The following is a 15,910-nucleotide window of genomic DNA, read 5'->3' as shown; positions in this document are numbered from 1 at the left end:
TTATTGTCACAAAGTTGCTCTGTTAGCAAAGTCAAAGACAGCTGCTGGAAGTGAAGCCATGGGAGATGCTGATGTGTAAGCCCCTATCCTCACCAGTCAGGTGGCCGCCACCACATGATGCCCTTGTCTTGCCAACACACGCCTGCAGAAGCTGCCTGACATGCATGTGTGTAGAAACAAACACGAGCAGTGGAGCAGGCTCTCTGGTCTGTGCCTTATATGTGTGCGTAGAAAGAAGTCTCTTAGGGAGTCAGAGCCATTACACTGTCCAATCCGAGAGGCAGAACTCAAGTCAGACACGGTTTATTTCATCTTACACTGCATGGCAAGAAAATATGCACAGAGTAGGTGTGCAAATGTGTGACAGCTTAGGGAGCAAGTGCACACCACCAGACACGGAGGCCACCACGAGAAGTCCTGTGGATTAGTTGTATTAGTGTCTTGCTTACAGAGTGTATGGAGTTGGAAAGTGTCCCCTCTCCTGCCCAAATTTATGACCTTCCTGGATCTCAGAATGTGATGTTATTTGGAAAGAGTTGTTATGGATACAGTTAGTTTAGATGAGGTCATATTGGTATCAAGCAGACCCTAAATTCAATATAACTGTTACAGAAGAAGAGGGCCAGGGATGTAGCTCAGTGGTGCCATGCCTGCCTGCCAAGGGAAAGGTCCTGAGTTTGATCCCTGGTACCAGAAAAAAAAAAAGAAGGGGTACAGAAATACAGACACATGAGGGAGTTGCCATATGCTGGTGATGGCAAACCTTTTAGAGCTTTTAATGATAACAAACAGCCTACTGTGGCATGCATGCCATAGGTTCACGACTGCCATATGACAATGGAGGCTGACTGGAGTGATGTGTCTCTAGTCAGTGAGTGCCAAGGAATGCCAGCAACACAGGGAGCTGGGAGGACAAGCAACAGGTTCTAATCTAGAACATTTAGAGAGAGCAGGCTCTGTAGACAATGTGAGCTTGGACTTCTGGCTTCCAGAACTGTGAAAAAATAAAATTTTGCCATTTTAGGCTACCAGTTTGCTGTACTTTGTCATGGCAGCCACAGATAGCTAATATACAGAGAAACGACTAAAGCTCAGTGAGCTGGTCTTTCCTTTTTACAAGAGACCCGAGTCACACAAATCATTAAAAACAATCCTTACATTCTGAGAATGATGGAGACATTACTATCACTACTAATTTCTTTTTATCCTGCTAGTTTAGGTTAAATTTATGGACTAACAAAATTGTAATGCTGTATGTACCTTCTAGCTCAATGGAGTTGTTCAGTAATGAATCTGTACAAATAGTTTTATCAACCTTTCAGACACAAAATGTTATCTTATTAGTTGAAACTATTATTGAAATTTCAAAGTCAAGGCATGTTTGCTTTAGTAATACTACTGATCATACCCACATGACTCATGAACAAACTCTGAAAAGCATTCTCATGGGAATGCAGAACCTGTATGTACTCTATTGCTATTTTCCTTAATTTTCCATTTTACTTATGATTTCATCAAAATCCTGAGGGGTTAAGAAAATTGGCTCAATGTTACAGTTAGGAAATGTCAGAGCTTGGGTTCAGAGTCTGTTTCTGGTGCCCACACATCCAACTTCCAGCCATGCTATCAACATCTTGAAATGGGGGAAACTCAAATATCTACAGCACTGACAAAAGGAGAAAGTGATGCTTATCATTACCTTAATAATGGGAAACATTTTAATCATAAATAGCTGAATTTTAGGCCTTCGGAGGAGCTTTAATGCAGAAGCTGGTGTGTACTTTAGTTAGAAGGGAATTATAAGAGTATGTGGATTTTTAAGGGCTTTCATACAATGTTCTTTTGTGCTAGAGAAATCCCCTTACAATCTTTTTAAAATTATCAAAATGCACAGGTAACTAAGAAGTCTCTCTGAGCTTTTAAATAACAGGACAGTTTCCCTTAAAACTGGCTTCTTTGAATGAATAAGGTATAACTGATTTTTCAAAAACCAAGATCAAGAGGCTGGCTGTGCTACCTACCTCTGAGAGATCCCCATTTTTCACATGAATCCTGGCCATGCTGTCGAGCCACGTCTTCCTGAGCTCGGGGGTGCTGGCGTAGGACTTGGCCAGGCTGTACTGGAGGTCCACTAGCATCTCTGGGTCATTCTCATGTTCCTTCATCTGGGCTGTGGCCATGAGGACTGTGCGGATCCTCTTGGTCAAATCTTTCACTTCGGACGAGAAGCTGGTGTGCTAAATCGAACGGGAGAAGGAAAGACATGTAGATTTCATCCACTTCCTGCTGACCACATGCACATCAGATAATGAGGCAGAGTCTTGACGGTGAAAGCTAAAAGGGGGTTAGGCTACCCACCTTGATGAGCCGGTCACTGTTGGCACAGTTGTTAATGATAGACAACGACTGCTGGAATCTGGTTCCCCCAATGCCGACAACATCTGCAATCAGCTGGCTGACAGAAATGATGACCTTAGGGACACAGAAACATGAACGAATCAACTCACTTTCAGATGATCACCTGGGCTCTGCTTCTGTCTTCAGTTACAGTGTGTAAGAGACCAGGGCAAAGTTGGGAGGTTTGGGGCAGGGTTCACTCTAGTATGGGAAACAATGTCTGAATCTCTTTCTCACTTTCTAAAATGGTCCTCAAAGCCTCACATGTTTAGAAGGTGATTGACTTATGGAGTGACTTGCTCTTAGGAGGTGGGGACTGGTTGGAAGAGGCAGGTTATGGTGGCTGTGACCTGGAAGGGTGTAACCCCCTTCCCAGCTCCTTCCTTCACTCTCTGGTTCCTGGCTGCTATGCCATGAGCAGCTTTCCTCTGTCCAGGGCCTTCTACTGAACATGCAAGGAATGAAACTTCAAAACAAACCTCTCCTCTTTTAAGTTATGAGTGTCAGCTATTTTGTCCCAGCAATGAAGAAAGTGACTAAGACCTATGTAACGGGGAACCTGACTGTTTTTGGACCTATGACTAGCACCTCCTTGACCCAGATGCTTAAGCTCAAACATGGGGCCACATTTACTTCTTCCTTTTCCTTTACCACAGCCAGCTACCACTAATCAAATCACTAAGTATTGCCAGCTTAATCCTCTCTTCCTTCCAATATTACCATCCCTCCTCCAGCCACTCCTGACATAATCCTCTTTGTTCTAGATCTGACAATGGCCTCCCTAGGTGAGGTCCCAACTCCTAGGATCTACTCCTTCCACTGGAGTCCAAGAGATTCCTCCAAATACATCAAGATTTGGATACATAACAGTGTGCTCTCGACTTGTCACCCATATTCTAAACTCCACACTAAGCAGCCAGACTCAGATGGGTAATTCCTATAGTGCATCCATGGCCTGCTACTCTTCAACTGCTATCCTCTATCCATCCTTCACATCCTCTAGGAAGCCATGCCTGATCCCCAGCCAGATGCTCCTCCTGATGCACTCAAGTTCCTGCAGGGGAGCACTAGCTACTCTATGCTACAAGGACAGACTGTATGCTCCATAGTCCAGGAGTGGGTTCTGTTCTGTTCAGGGATGTGTCATGAATCCTAGCATGTGGTTTGTGACAGTGAAATAAGGAATAAATGCAGAGCTGGAGAAAGAAACAGTATTATGTATTCATTGATAAAGTGTCTACAAAAATACATAAGACTCAGACTGGGGATTTAGCTCAGCGGTTCTGTCGCCTTCCTCCCAAGTGCAAGGTCCTGAGTTTGATCCCCGGTACCCAAACAAAACAAAAGACTCATCATTATCATGTCTAGTTCTCAGAACAGAGAATTTAGGATGTTTTATCCCTGGAGAAACAGCAGATGTTTGTAAATACAAGACAGAAAGAAACACTCTGGGCTTTCTGTTTCTTACCTAAAATGTTTACTATGAAGCATCCTCACATAGGATGTGTCAGTAATACCTCAGCTCACAAACATTTTTGTTTGCAAACAATTTGGTTTGCAAACAGAAGCATTTGGCAAAATTTTGCTTCTGTTTCCAAACTCCGCATTGGGTGATAAACATGACCATGGCCATCTTCCCGGCACAAACACAAATGCAACCATCTTTCCCAAAATCGTAAAACAAATTCAGTTTGGAAACTGAGGTACAACTGTACTTTTTGAGACAATAGAATTTCAGCTAGTTCAATGTTGATACAGTATTTAAATGTCAAGTTACCAACAGAAACACATCCTGGGGTAGCATTTTATGGTATGGAACATGAAATAAACTAAGCCAGAAAAAAGGACTTCCTGAGTTTCTACTTTAGGGCTGAGAGTGCAGGTAAACTGGTAAATGTGACAAAGTTTTTTTTCCTAAAACAAGATTCCACTGGGGCTAACTGTCCTAGAAAGCGAAATCACACGTACCTGCAAGTGTGTCCGGACAAAGGACTTCTTCCCGGTGTAGTCGAAGTTGTTCCTCATCAGGAAATAGAGCAGCTGGGAGGCTTCTGTTCGTATGGAACTCAGCTTGGAGTTACAGTACTTGAGAATCTCATAGCACAGAGCCGCACACATGTCTGCCCTCCCTTCATAGAACGTCGAGGGAAACTAGATGGTACACAAGGGGCAGGTACAGGACAGCAAAGTTAGTGCTCAGTGGGTGATGTTCCCGTAAACTCCAGGCAGGAGGAGAAAAGTAGGTGACCAGGAGTCAAGACCATCATTGATGAAACAACTTACCTTATAAATTAATGACCGTAAGGCAGTGAAGACATTTTTTAAAGCCGTTTCAGACTGATGTTTTTGAAGAAAACACAGGTAGACATCAAAAACTTTTTTCATGAGAGGATTATGTCCATGGTCAGCCAAGAGCTGGTTCTTAAAACACAATTAACAGAATTATTAGTGAGACAAACCCGGCACCTCTAGGAGTTTCCGGACAATTTTCAGGCTCAAAGACTGCATCTTCCAAGCATTAAAACAACTTACAATTTAAACAAACTCTGCTGAGTCCCAGAGGAAAACACAGAATGCTCTTATAGAACAAATAGAGTTCACACCAAAAAAAATGTATACTCACTTCAGGAAAAGAAAAATACTATCATGTTTTTTAAACAGACGCTGTTACCCTTGAATGGGGGACCCTAGAGGATGTTGTGTTTCACAGAAAACCCACTACACTGCTGACCCTTAGAGAAGAAATTGAAAATGCATGACCCGCAATTTCAATGACCAAGGTTACCCAAGCAGCAGTTCATGTACTAATAAATGTCTGGAAGTTCACGGCCACCACTTCAAGCACCTCTTGTAATTATGGAGGCCAAAGATTAAGTTGTATTAATCTCATGATGTCTTAATAAATTTAGTATTAAAATATTTACATTTGCTTTTCCTGAAGTGTGCATACATTTTTTTTTTGCAGAATCTGTGTATGTATCAATAAACTTATGCTTTGGGGATAAACTTCCTAGCAAACTTCAATATAGTGTGTAAGGTCATTGTAGCTTAGTACTGATTGGGCTCCTAGTACTTTTACTGTGCATTAGCAACTGACAGAGGTGATGTTTGTGACATCTTTAATTCCAACAGAGGAGCAGCATTACTGGTGTTAGCTAATTAATAGGTGGGGAAGAAACTGAAATAAAGAATATGAAGCAAGTCCTCTAAAAGTGAAGTTCCTTCCCAGACTGGCTTCTCAGGCATTCTGAGCCATGGATAACCAGTTTGGTAAGGTTCTGGTCAAGTATCACTTATGTGCATGGATTTGTGCAGGTAAACAGAGCTTCAGTATTCCCATCTGTGAAACAGTGACTCTAAAACTAACCTTGCACAGGTACTGTAAAGAACAAAAGCATCTGGTGTGTATTTTGGTCTAGCTAAGTAGGAGGTAACTGGTAGGATTGTAACACTTCATAGATTTTATCAAAGGACCACAACTAATTGCCTTCAATCATTCTTTAAAATATCCTCATTTCAGCAGAAAATCCACAGGAATTCACCACGCTGGAAGCCTAGTTAGCTAAAACTCCCTTCAGTTGCCAAATCTATATGATAGCTGCAGGTATAGTCCAGCAACAAGCCAGCATGCAACTTCACATCCAAACATGCGTGACAGTAAAGCACACGACCCTTACATATGACAAGCCTGTCTAAAAAAGGTGTGTGTTTGGAAAGGATACATCCATGCATTTTGCACAAGCAGGCAAAAGTGAGTGTAACCAAAACAGTCAACAGACATCTTACAATTTGGCTAAATAAACAGGTAACTTACATTAAATAAATAATTTTTCTACATAGCAAATTATGGCTGGAGTCAGTTTCAGAAAAGCAAGGTTCATCTCATTGATGGAGAGAAATTCTGACTCAGGCAAACAATGTTTTTTTCTTTTTAAGTCTAGTAAGTATAGATATCTCACAGTTGGTATAACACTTAAAATTCAGTGATCTGTATATCATGAAATACTGAGGCATCATACTGAATTCCATCACGTGAAAGAAGAGCAATTTAAAGAGCAGAAATTGCGAATGGTGACTGATTAAATGAATGATATAACTCTCTGTGAGCAGCTGTTCACCCCACCTCCTGCCCGTCACCAAATGCTGATTCCAGTGCTCAGGGAACTACATACAGGCTTTGTCTTGGGTACCATTTTTTTCCTAGGAGCCACAGTTGGAGACCCTTGCTTTTCACAATCCATCTACTTTGCTAACTATGGCTGGGGTGAGGTTTGGGTGAATCTGAAAATGAGATTTCATTTTCTCAGCACTCTTTGCTGGATTATCCAGAAGAGATAGTTCTTTGAAAAACTGAAAAGACCCTGAGATATCCTCTTTGAATTGGTCTTTGTCTCCAAGTTGAGTTTCTTCTCCCCCTCCTCTCTCTCAAGGCTTTTGCTTCTTATTTTCAGGATTTAGTGCCCCTTGGGCTCTGATCTCAAGAACTGCAATAATGAAATTAAGACTCATTTACATTAAGATGTAAAATGCCTCATTTAAAGAAATAAAGACTCTTCAGCCTAGACACTTCCATTACCAGCTAGCTTCTTTATCTTCCAATCAGTCTTCTTCCTTTTTGTCTGCCTCTCTGTTGCTTTCTCACTGATTAGAAAGTAATACAAGTATATACTAAATACAAACAAATCTTTGAACATGCAGAAAGGCCCATGTGGGTAAAAAAGAAAAAACAAAACTCCCCATTAATTTCTCCACTCAGAAATAATAAAAGATAATAATGCAGTGTATCTCATTTTAACTCTTATTGAGTATAGGGAATTTTCATTTAGGAAATTAAATGAGATATCACAATAATATAATGAACGACTTATTTCTAGCAATAAAGTGGAGACAAGTCCCCAGGAATTATGGATGACGGGTTCAGGTCTGATTGTTGAAACACTCTCTTGCAGTCCTTGATCCAGGAAATGGGCCTTGCAGGGAATGAATGTTCAATTATCAGTAATTTCTAAAGACCCAAGAACACAATGTCAACCTTAAACCTTGGCTGTCTAAATGAGACGTCTAAGACAGCTAAGTCTTTCTGAGGCACATGACATTTATTTTTTTATTTTATTTTTATTTTTTGGTACTGGGGATTGAACTCAGGCCATGACATTTATTTTTATTTAAACACTGATTCTAAAGTAATCTGTAGAGACTCCGTTTGGACAAGAGCTGTCTCAGCTGCAGTCACTCTCACGCACTTTTGCAGATAAGGCTCCAGTCATGTGACAGACCACAAACCCTCCAGTGAGACTCTGGGTACCCACTTGCACACCGCTTTCTTTTTTAGTCCCTACTGCTCTTTATGGTTTTGTATTAGCACTCACGGCCACACTTTAAACCAAGACAAGGTTCTAAATGAAACTGCTAAAACTACATACATTTTCAGATTAAATCTGTGAACACATTAACATTATAAAATATTTGATGGTCCACTTCAGAGACTGTGTTCATAGACATTGTAATATAGCTGCAAGATAATCATATTTTTTTGCATGTAACCATCTCAGTTTACAAAACTAACCCTTTTAGGTATTAAATGAGATACTATATGTGAAAGTACCCAGTACTATACAGGGTACCTAAAAAGGGTTTGGTAATTTTCTTCTTTTCTTTTTGTGAGGTCATTCCAATTCTTTAATATTCATTTACCCCATCCCCCACCTCTGTACTCATACAAACACACACCTCTGATTTGGGTGGAGAACAAGGTCTTTGGGACAGAGCAGTTGTGTAGTATCTTGGGCAAATTTCCTAACCTGTCTCAGTCTCAATTTCTTCATTTCTAAAGTGGGGGACAATGAGATCAGCTAGGCATGGTTGTTGTGAAGATTACTGCCTGAGGTGCAGAAGGCATTCAATAAACAGCAGGAAGCTAATACGGTATGACAAGGAGAATTCAGGGCTTGAATCTTTTCAAACATTTCATCTTAAGCAACTGACCTCTGGTCGTCTCTGGCAACTTACTGACATGGTCAAATAAGACAGTCAGTATGACAGGGCTCCATCTGTGGAAGATGATTTTCCTGCCCAGAATTATATCAGCTCAGTCAAGGTTGTCATCTTTCTCAGGTGCTCTAACTGATGCCTCAACTGAGTAAATATGTGCAGACGATGATAGTAAGGGCCTCATGGACCTGCGAGTCTGAGTCACACAAGCCTCATGCACCTCTTAGCCCAGCATCTAGCAATGCCGCGCACTGCACCATACACCTGCCCCTCTTCCCGTCTCTGACGAGGGTGCTGAGCTTTATACAGCAAATGCTTATGCTCATTGGCACAGAGATGCTGACAAGCACCACCCCAGCTCTCAGTTCACTGTTCCCCTGATATCTCAGGAATCAGGCCCTTTGTCACAGGATAGGTAGGAGAGAACCAGGTAAGACTAGTGCCCAGTGCTAAACCAGAGTGAACACTTGAGCTCCTGCATGTTCTGGCCCCAGGGTGGATGTTTCTGGCTATTCACATTTATACCTCAAGCCACAGAGTAGGCGTAATTGCTGTGTTTTAGGTAAGGACATCAGGATTGAGAAATGTCAAGCAGAGTGAACGGTGGTACCCCCCTCCCTCCATGCTGGCACTCTGGGAAGACTGCAACTTTTTGTTTCGTTTTGTTTTGTTTTGAGACAGGATCTCACTACGTAGTTCAGGCTGGCTCTGAACTCACTATGTAGCCTAGGCTGACCTTGAACTTGCAGCAATCCTGCTTCAGCCTCCCAAGTGCTGGGATTACAGGTGTTGTGTCACCATACCTAGAAGGACTCCAAGTTTGAGGCCAGCCCAGGCAATTTAGTAACTTAGCAAGACCTGGTCTCAAAATAAAAAATAAAGGGCTGGGGTATGACTCAGTGTGAAGACCCTGCTTCAATCTCTAGTACTTCTCTTCTCCCTAGCCAAAAAAGGGGAAATGTCAAGTAGAGACCCTGCCCAAGGCTGAAGAGCTGGGATTGATGGAGCTTTACGCCCATGGTGTCTCTGTGTCCATGCCGTCTCCCAGTACAACGGAGCCTGGTATGTACAGTACTAGCAATACGAAAGGCCCTTTCAAGGGTCAGCTCACTCAAAATTCACCACAGCCCTGTAAGGTAGATCCTACTTCTCCAATGTTACAGATGAGAAACTTTAGGTATGGAGACATCAAGTACTTTTCCCAAAGATATTCATTCAGTCCATAAATGCCATTTCTTTCTCGGGAGCCAGAATTTATTGGTGACAGACATTTGGAGACCTGGGGACCCTGGCAAATACCTTCCTGAATATTTGGCAGGCAACAGGAAGGAGCTTGGATAAGACTGTAGGCTGACACCATGCAAGGTGACAGAGAGCAGTTAAAATGGAAGAATAGTTCCTATGGAAAAGTTGAAGGATTTTGGTCCAAGGACCAGTCACAGTGGAAGAATGCATCTGAAAATAATGAGCGCTTATCTAACCCCCTAGATTGAGTGGCAGAATAGCACAATTGACAGTGAGGATGGGGAGCAGTTTGACAACATGACTGACGGAGTGGCCAAGCCAATGCATGGCAGCTTAACGGGAGTTAAACTAAGCAGCCAGCAGGCATGAGTGCCTGGCCTCATTGCACTGGTGACATGCTGCAGCCAAGAACTCACTTTTTCCTCCAGTCTGACTGCAAAGCTGTCTTATCTGGTACTGCCTTGTGAGGACTGGTCAGCAGGCTGTGAGGACAAGTGGCTGTTGCAGTCCCAGTGGTTGTTTCTAAGTCTGTGATACATGATTGGCTGATCTTGGCTTCAGAGCCTTTCCTGATAGACATGGTAAGTACGAAAAACCAGTACACTGGGGGCTCATGAATGCACATTAGGAAAAGCAGAGGTTTATTTTATCTGCCTTTTCAACATTTCTTTCCCTCTGTAAAATGTTTGGTTGGATGTCCTTGAGAAGCGTTAGCCTGATTCACATGGTAGTGTAGGGCCAACAAGCTACCAATCTAATGTGTAAAGTAGACTGGGGAAGTTGATTTTTTTTCATGTATTCTGAAAAGTTGAAATGTATATTTGTACAGTCTTTTAGAGCTATTCAAGTGATGCTTAAAGTATTGGTATTGTGTACCCATCATAGATGTTTCTTTTTTCAGTGTTGCCCTTGCTGTGTAATAAATGCTGTATCTAGTTCCCCTAGCAAAAGCTTGAACCTGTGCTAGTATGGACCTTTGGACATAGTTTTTGCACATAACCTTGTACAATCTTGCAACAGAGACCAGTTACATAAGATATATATCTGGACTGTCTTGTATTATAGAATTTTTCTTGTTCTGAATATCCTTGACATTACAACTGTCAAAAACTGGTATTTCAGATGTTTCTGAAATCTTTTAAGCTAAAATCACATGCAAGAATTGACTTTGCAGGGGCCGGGGATTTAGCTCAGTGGTTTCACCGCCTGCTGCGCAAGCGCAAGGACCCGAGTTCGATCCCTGGTACCAAAAAAAAAAAAAAAGAATTGACTTTGCAGCTACTAATTTTGACACCTTTTAGATCCATATAAAAGTGTGTTATGTTGAAGCAGCAAACCAAATGAGTGCTGCATTTTGGGTATTTAGTTTTCTCTTTAGTTAAACACTGCCCTGGAGTATTCGTTTATACCATCTAATATATGACACACTGTGTAGTATGTATAATTTTGTGGTCTTTATTTCCCTTTGTATTCATTTTAAGCATCTAAATAAATTGCTGTATTGTGAAAAAAAAAAAAAGACGATAGGCTGACGACTGAGGAAACTGTCACCACTCTTATGGTGCTGCCATGATACACATGTGCTGTGTGTGCCCTGCCTGCCCATGTGCCTGCTCCTGCCGGGCCTCACCTGCAGTTTCCTGCCTGTTCACATGGTAGGGCCCAGGCAGAGAGTAGAGGAAGTGTTGCCATTGCTGTTCTGCACTAAAGGATGTATGCTCAACATCAATACATGTGTACATGGCCAAACATCTACATTCAGAACCTTCACTGCCTACATACATAAGATCTTTAAACTAAAATTATTCAAGAGAAAATAGAAAGGACTTTAAAGCCCTCTTTGATGGGTCCAGTAGAGCCATGGTTCTTAAGCTGTGGGGCTTGGGTCTCATGCTCAGAGTTTCTGATTGAGAATTTACATTTCTAAGAGGTTCCCAGGGGCTGTAGCTGGAGACCACACTTTGAGAGCCCCTCTAGGGGAGGCCCCATGTATGAAGACACTGACATCCCCATTCCACAAGGGGTGTGACTACAGAGGAGAGAAAAGAGGCATATTAAAGTACAGTGATAGGACACCGAGGTTGCTATTTTTACTACCCTAGTAAAGATGTGCTTTATATGTAGAGATAAAGAAAGCAGAGAATGCCTCTAGTTATATTTCCCAAATATCCTTGCAATCAAACATAGTTTCAATATTTGTAGTATATTAACACGAACTCAATCACCCTTTTCTATGCTAAAAACACAAGTAATCGTTTAGCAAGAATGGGAAATGTCAGGATCAAGAGTCCATCTTAAACTACTTGAATATATTTGCTAAAACTTTAAAAACAAGAAAAAAAAAGACCTTTCATTTTCTATCCCTGAAGTAATTTTGTCACTTAGTTTAGGAACAGGTCAATTTTTTCTTTTGGTACCAGGGATCGAACTCGGGACCTTGTGCTTGCAAGGCAGGCAGCAGAACCACTGAGCTAAATCCCCAGCCCTAAAATTTTAAAAATTACACATTTATCACTCCTCTCTCTATAAATATCTATTTTTTTTGGTACCGGCAATAGAACCCAGGACCTTGCGTATAATACTTCATTGTGTTTAAATATATTCAAGGCAGAAATGGCTGATTAGGTTCCCGTATTTATCATCCTGAGAGTTTAGTAAAGCTCTGTTCCTTGGGGAAATTCTGCCAAGAGTTAGCCACCTCCAGGGATTTCTATCCCTTCCAAGCATGTCGCATATGTGGACCAGTTGAGCTTTATTATATTTCAGAGAATTCAAGCCATTCGGTGTGGAATGGGTTCATTAAGGAATTTAAGAATTAATGCTCTCCTTACAGCAGCAAAAACAAATTGGTGAAGTAAAAACGCAATGCTGTAAGTTTGTGCTAGCTGAGCTTTTAAAACTGACCACGAACGCTATTTAATACAAACCTTAAATGCCAGTGTAAATAGAGAGAGTGTGTCCAGAGCAGTAAGGCAAACCTCAGTAGCAATGTTGGCTTCGAGAAGCGACTGGTGAAGAACATCTGCATCCGAGTGGCCATAGCCTGCATGAATTATAGCACAGGGTTACTGCCCAGTGGTTCACACAGCAAGGCTGGAGGGATGGGAGAGTCACAGTCAACTTTTGATTATCTAAAGAAAGTCCCCTTTTGGGGCCTTGTCTCCCTGTTTAGGGTTTTGGGGGTAATATTAACAATATTTCCATTTAATTACAAGTCTTTTTCAACTCTGAAAGGGAAATAAAAACAAATATTTATGGTGTGTTTGCCATGTGCAACCATACATCTGGGAAATTTACACGCACTGTTTAATCCCTCAACACCCCTATGAAGTATATACATTATTAAATTCTTTTTGCAGATAAGGAAATAGGGGTACAGAAAGGCTAAATAACGTGTCTAAAGTCACATAGGTAGTAAGCAGCAGAGCCAGGACTTGCATCAAGGCCCCTTGTCTAAGCTGTCAGAATGAATGGCAGGCCTGCAGAGGGAGGGGAGATTTTCCAAGCTCCCCAGGGGGACAGAGGCAGCTGAGAAGCATAGGGGTTAAGATGAGCCGCAGCTCAGGCTACTGGCTGCAGAACTGAGCTCCACTATTTACTAGCTGTGTGAATGTGAGCAGGTTATTCCACCTCTTTATACCTCAGTTTCCCATATGTGGAATGTGGATAATAAGAGTATCAGCCTCAACGAGTGGTAGTGAGGATTAAGTCCATTCATTGTGAAGCTCTAGAATACTACCTGGTTCACAGTGAATGCTATAAAAGCAGCGAGTCAGTAACTGTATTATTAGTTAGAATCAGGAATGATAATCAAGAGTTGACCGAATTATGAATAGTTTTCTACTTGCTTTAATAAAAAGCATAAAAGCCAACATGTCTGAAAGAAATACTTAAGAAAAGGAAGAAGAAACTGTCATGTAAATTTAGCTTAATCACACATAATTTAAATACAAACTTTAATCTTCTATAGTGGCTGGAAAACCAATTTAATACTGATATAAATGCAGTTTGACATATAATTTGAGATATTAATTTATGAAATGGTATGCATTAGCAGAAATATATAGGGATGCAAAGATGTTACAGTATTGGTCTAGATTATACAGAAAGATGACCATATAATAAAACACAATGTCATGTCTTTCTCCAAGGAGTGAAAATAAATCAATACTTACTAATTGGTAATTTTCTTATACTCCAGAGAGGAGGACATTTTGTATACAGATCAGGAAAATAAAGTACAGAAAACCTAGCCATTTCCTTGAGATCAGAACTGGGAAAAACTAGAACCTACACTCCAAATTCCTTTTCCAGGGTACTACAATAGCGTAAATTATTAGGAGAGAAGAAAGAACTTGGGAAAGACAACATCCTGACTTAAATAAATTCTAGAATGTTTTTAAAAGGCTACAACAAAGCTTTTCAAAACTACAGAGGTGCTTTTATAAAGGTGGCTCTGAGGTTCAGTGTCTTTGATTTGCATTGCTGTCACTTTGTCAGAGGAAGTATCTAGGGGCAGTGAGGATATGCCAAACACTAACACCGTGCTGGCTCTATTTCTTTCTTTTGGGGCAAGAAATTCCTCACACATAAGAAAGATGGATAACCGGGGTAGTAATATCAACTATACTGCCAAAGCAATTCCTTCATTAGGTGAGGTTTGGTGAGATACAGAGACAATGAAAGAGGAAAACATAGATTGATGATTATTGTTAAAGTGATCACAAACTATGGTAAGAGTGGACCCACCTAGAAAAACTCCACCAAAAACCAAAACAAGAAAACCAAACAACAATAATAACCAAAAACACAACACCTGTTATTAGTCCAACCAAAGCTTTTACACAGGCTGATCCTTTATGGAGGGCTGCCATTTCTCCAAATGAGTTTTTAGTCTGGGTTACATTTTAACAAGGAACCTGTTTTGGTGGTAATTTTAATTTCTCTCTGTGCAGAGAACTGCCCTTTCCTCTTTTTAGAAAATCTACTGGTTAAGTGCATCTAGGTAACTTATAAATAAGATGGCCAAACATTGAGGAGTTTCCACAGAATTTACCTGCTCCTGAGTAAAAGCCTGGCATAATTAAAGAATCAGACTTTGGCAATGTGCCGTTTTGAAAACATACATAACCAATGCTAATTAAATTAGTTACATAATTATGTATACAGACATGGAAATTTGGTAGTACGTAATTTCTCTAAGCTATTACAGCACAGTACCATCTTTCTAATCTGATTTAGAGTAAGAGCTATATTTATATAGATTTATATAGAAATCAATATGCCTTTGCATAATACGAAGTAGGTAGCATGCATTACCATTCTCCGTAGAATATTGAGAATCTAAAACAAATTGTCCTTTTAGCCACAGTATGTCACGCTTTGCTTTTCCTTAAACAATTTCATCTCAAAAATCACAAGATTTGGAGCTAGTGTTACTTTTTAAAATCCCTAAAAATAAATGGCAGTATGTATGTGTAGAGATTGTCCCCATCACAGAGGCAAGAGACAGTGTGTCCTAAGACCTGGAACAAAGCTGTGCATGAGATAAGACTTTAATTGACAGTAACAATGTTACAGACTAACAGTAAAATTAAACTGAATTAGTAAATCTGAAAGTGATCTTAAGAGACAGAAATTTCTCAAATTGTTTGAAAGCAGATTCTGACTCCAAATGAGGATGATACTTGTTCCCACTAGGGGGCAGTGGTGCCTTGGAGCACTGTATGGATTCTCCACCCTTGCTGGCCAGGGACAGAGAGGAAGGGATATGCCATCTTTGGAGGGTGTACCAAGGAATGCTTTAGAGTTTTTACGATTTACTGCTCAAATTTACACAATTTTCCTTATATTGTTACTTTGACAAAAGACTTACTCTACAATCTAGAGATGTTTTGAACACCCAGGGGCCAAAAATGGGATCACCAACTTATGTCATCTGTCATATTTACAGTTAATTAGCATTGTTCTATTTAATAAATTCATCTTACCTAAATAGCTCAACTTAATAATGCTGACTATATCTGTAAACTATTTTTCCCTCCCCACTGGGTCGACATCTGACGTGATGTGGTGGGCAGGTAGAAGCCTAACCACAGCCATATGCCTTTTCTGACTGTCAGAACGTTTGAGATAGAAGAGTAAATCAGACTGTAATCTCACAGGAAGTGTTTTCATCTTCACAGCTACTTTTCCTTTATAAAAGCAAAATTATTATTATTTATCCGGACCAAAATATGAATCCAGGAAAATAATAAGTTTGAGAAAACAGAAATAC

General features: G+C 40.7%; 1 protein-coding gene across 25 annotated transcripts in view; it reads right to left on the bottom strand.

The window, feature by feature from the left end:
- Nucleotides 1-15,910, bottom strand: part of Dock9 (dedicator of cytokinesis 9) — a 239,728-nt gene that overhangs the window by 41,383 nt on the left and 182,435 nt on the right. For all 25 annotated transcript variants that reach the window (XM_087193042.1, XM_087193049.1, XM_087193052.1 and 22 more), the window contains 5 exons: nucleotides 12,561-12,676; nucleotides 4,681-4,818; nucleotides 4,366-4,548; nucleotides 2,359-2,472; nucleotides 2,022-2,237 (listed from right to left, as the gene is read on the bottom strand). In XM_087193042.1, coding sequence (XP_087049168.1) covers nucleotides 2,022-2,237; nucleotides 2,359-2,472; nucleotides 4,366-4,548; nucleotides 4,681-4,818; nucleotides 12,561-12,676 — 767 coding nt within the window. The remainder of the gene's footprint in view (nucleotides 1-2,021; nucleotides 2,238-2,358; nucleotides 2,473-4,365; nucleotides 4,549-4,680; nucleotides 4,819-12,560; nucleotides 12,677-15,910) is intronic.

Source organism: Heterocephalus glaber, unplaced genomic scaffold, assembly GCF_053883595.1.
Source record: "Heterocephalus glaber isolate CG9 unplaced genomic scaffold, H.glaber_assembly_v1.0 deba00001578, whole genome shotgun sequence".
NCBI lineage: Eukaryota > Metazoa > Chordata > Mammalia > Rodentia > Bathyergidae > Heterocephalus > Heterocephalus glaber.
Note: the sequence above shows the minus strand (reverse complement) of the source record. Positions and strands in the feature narration are given on the sequence as shown.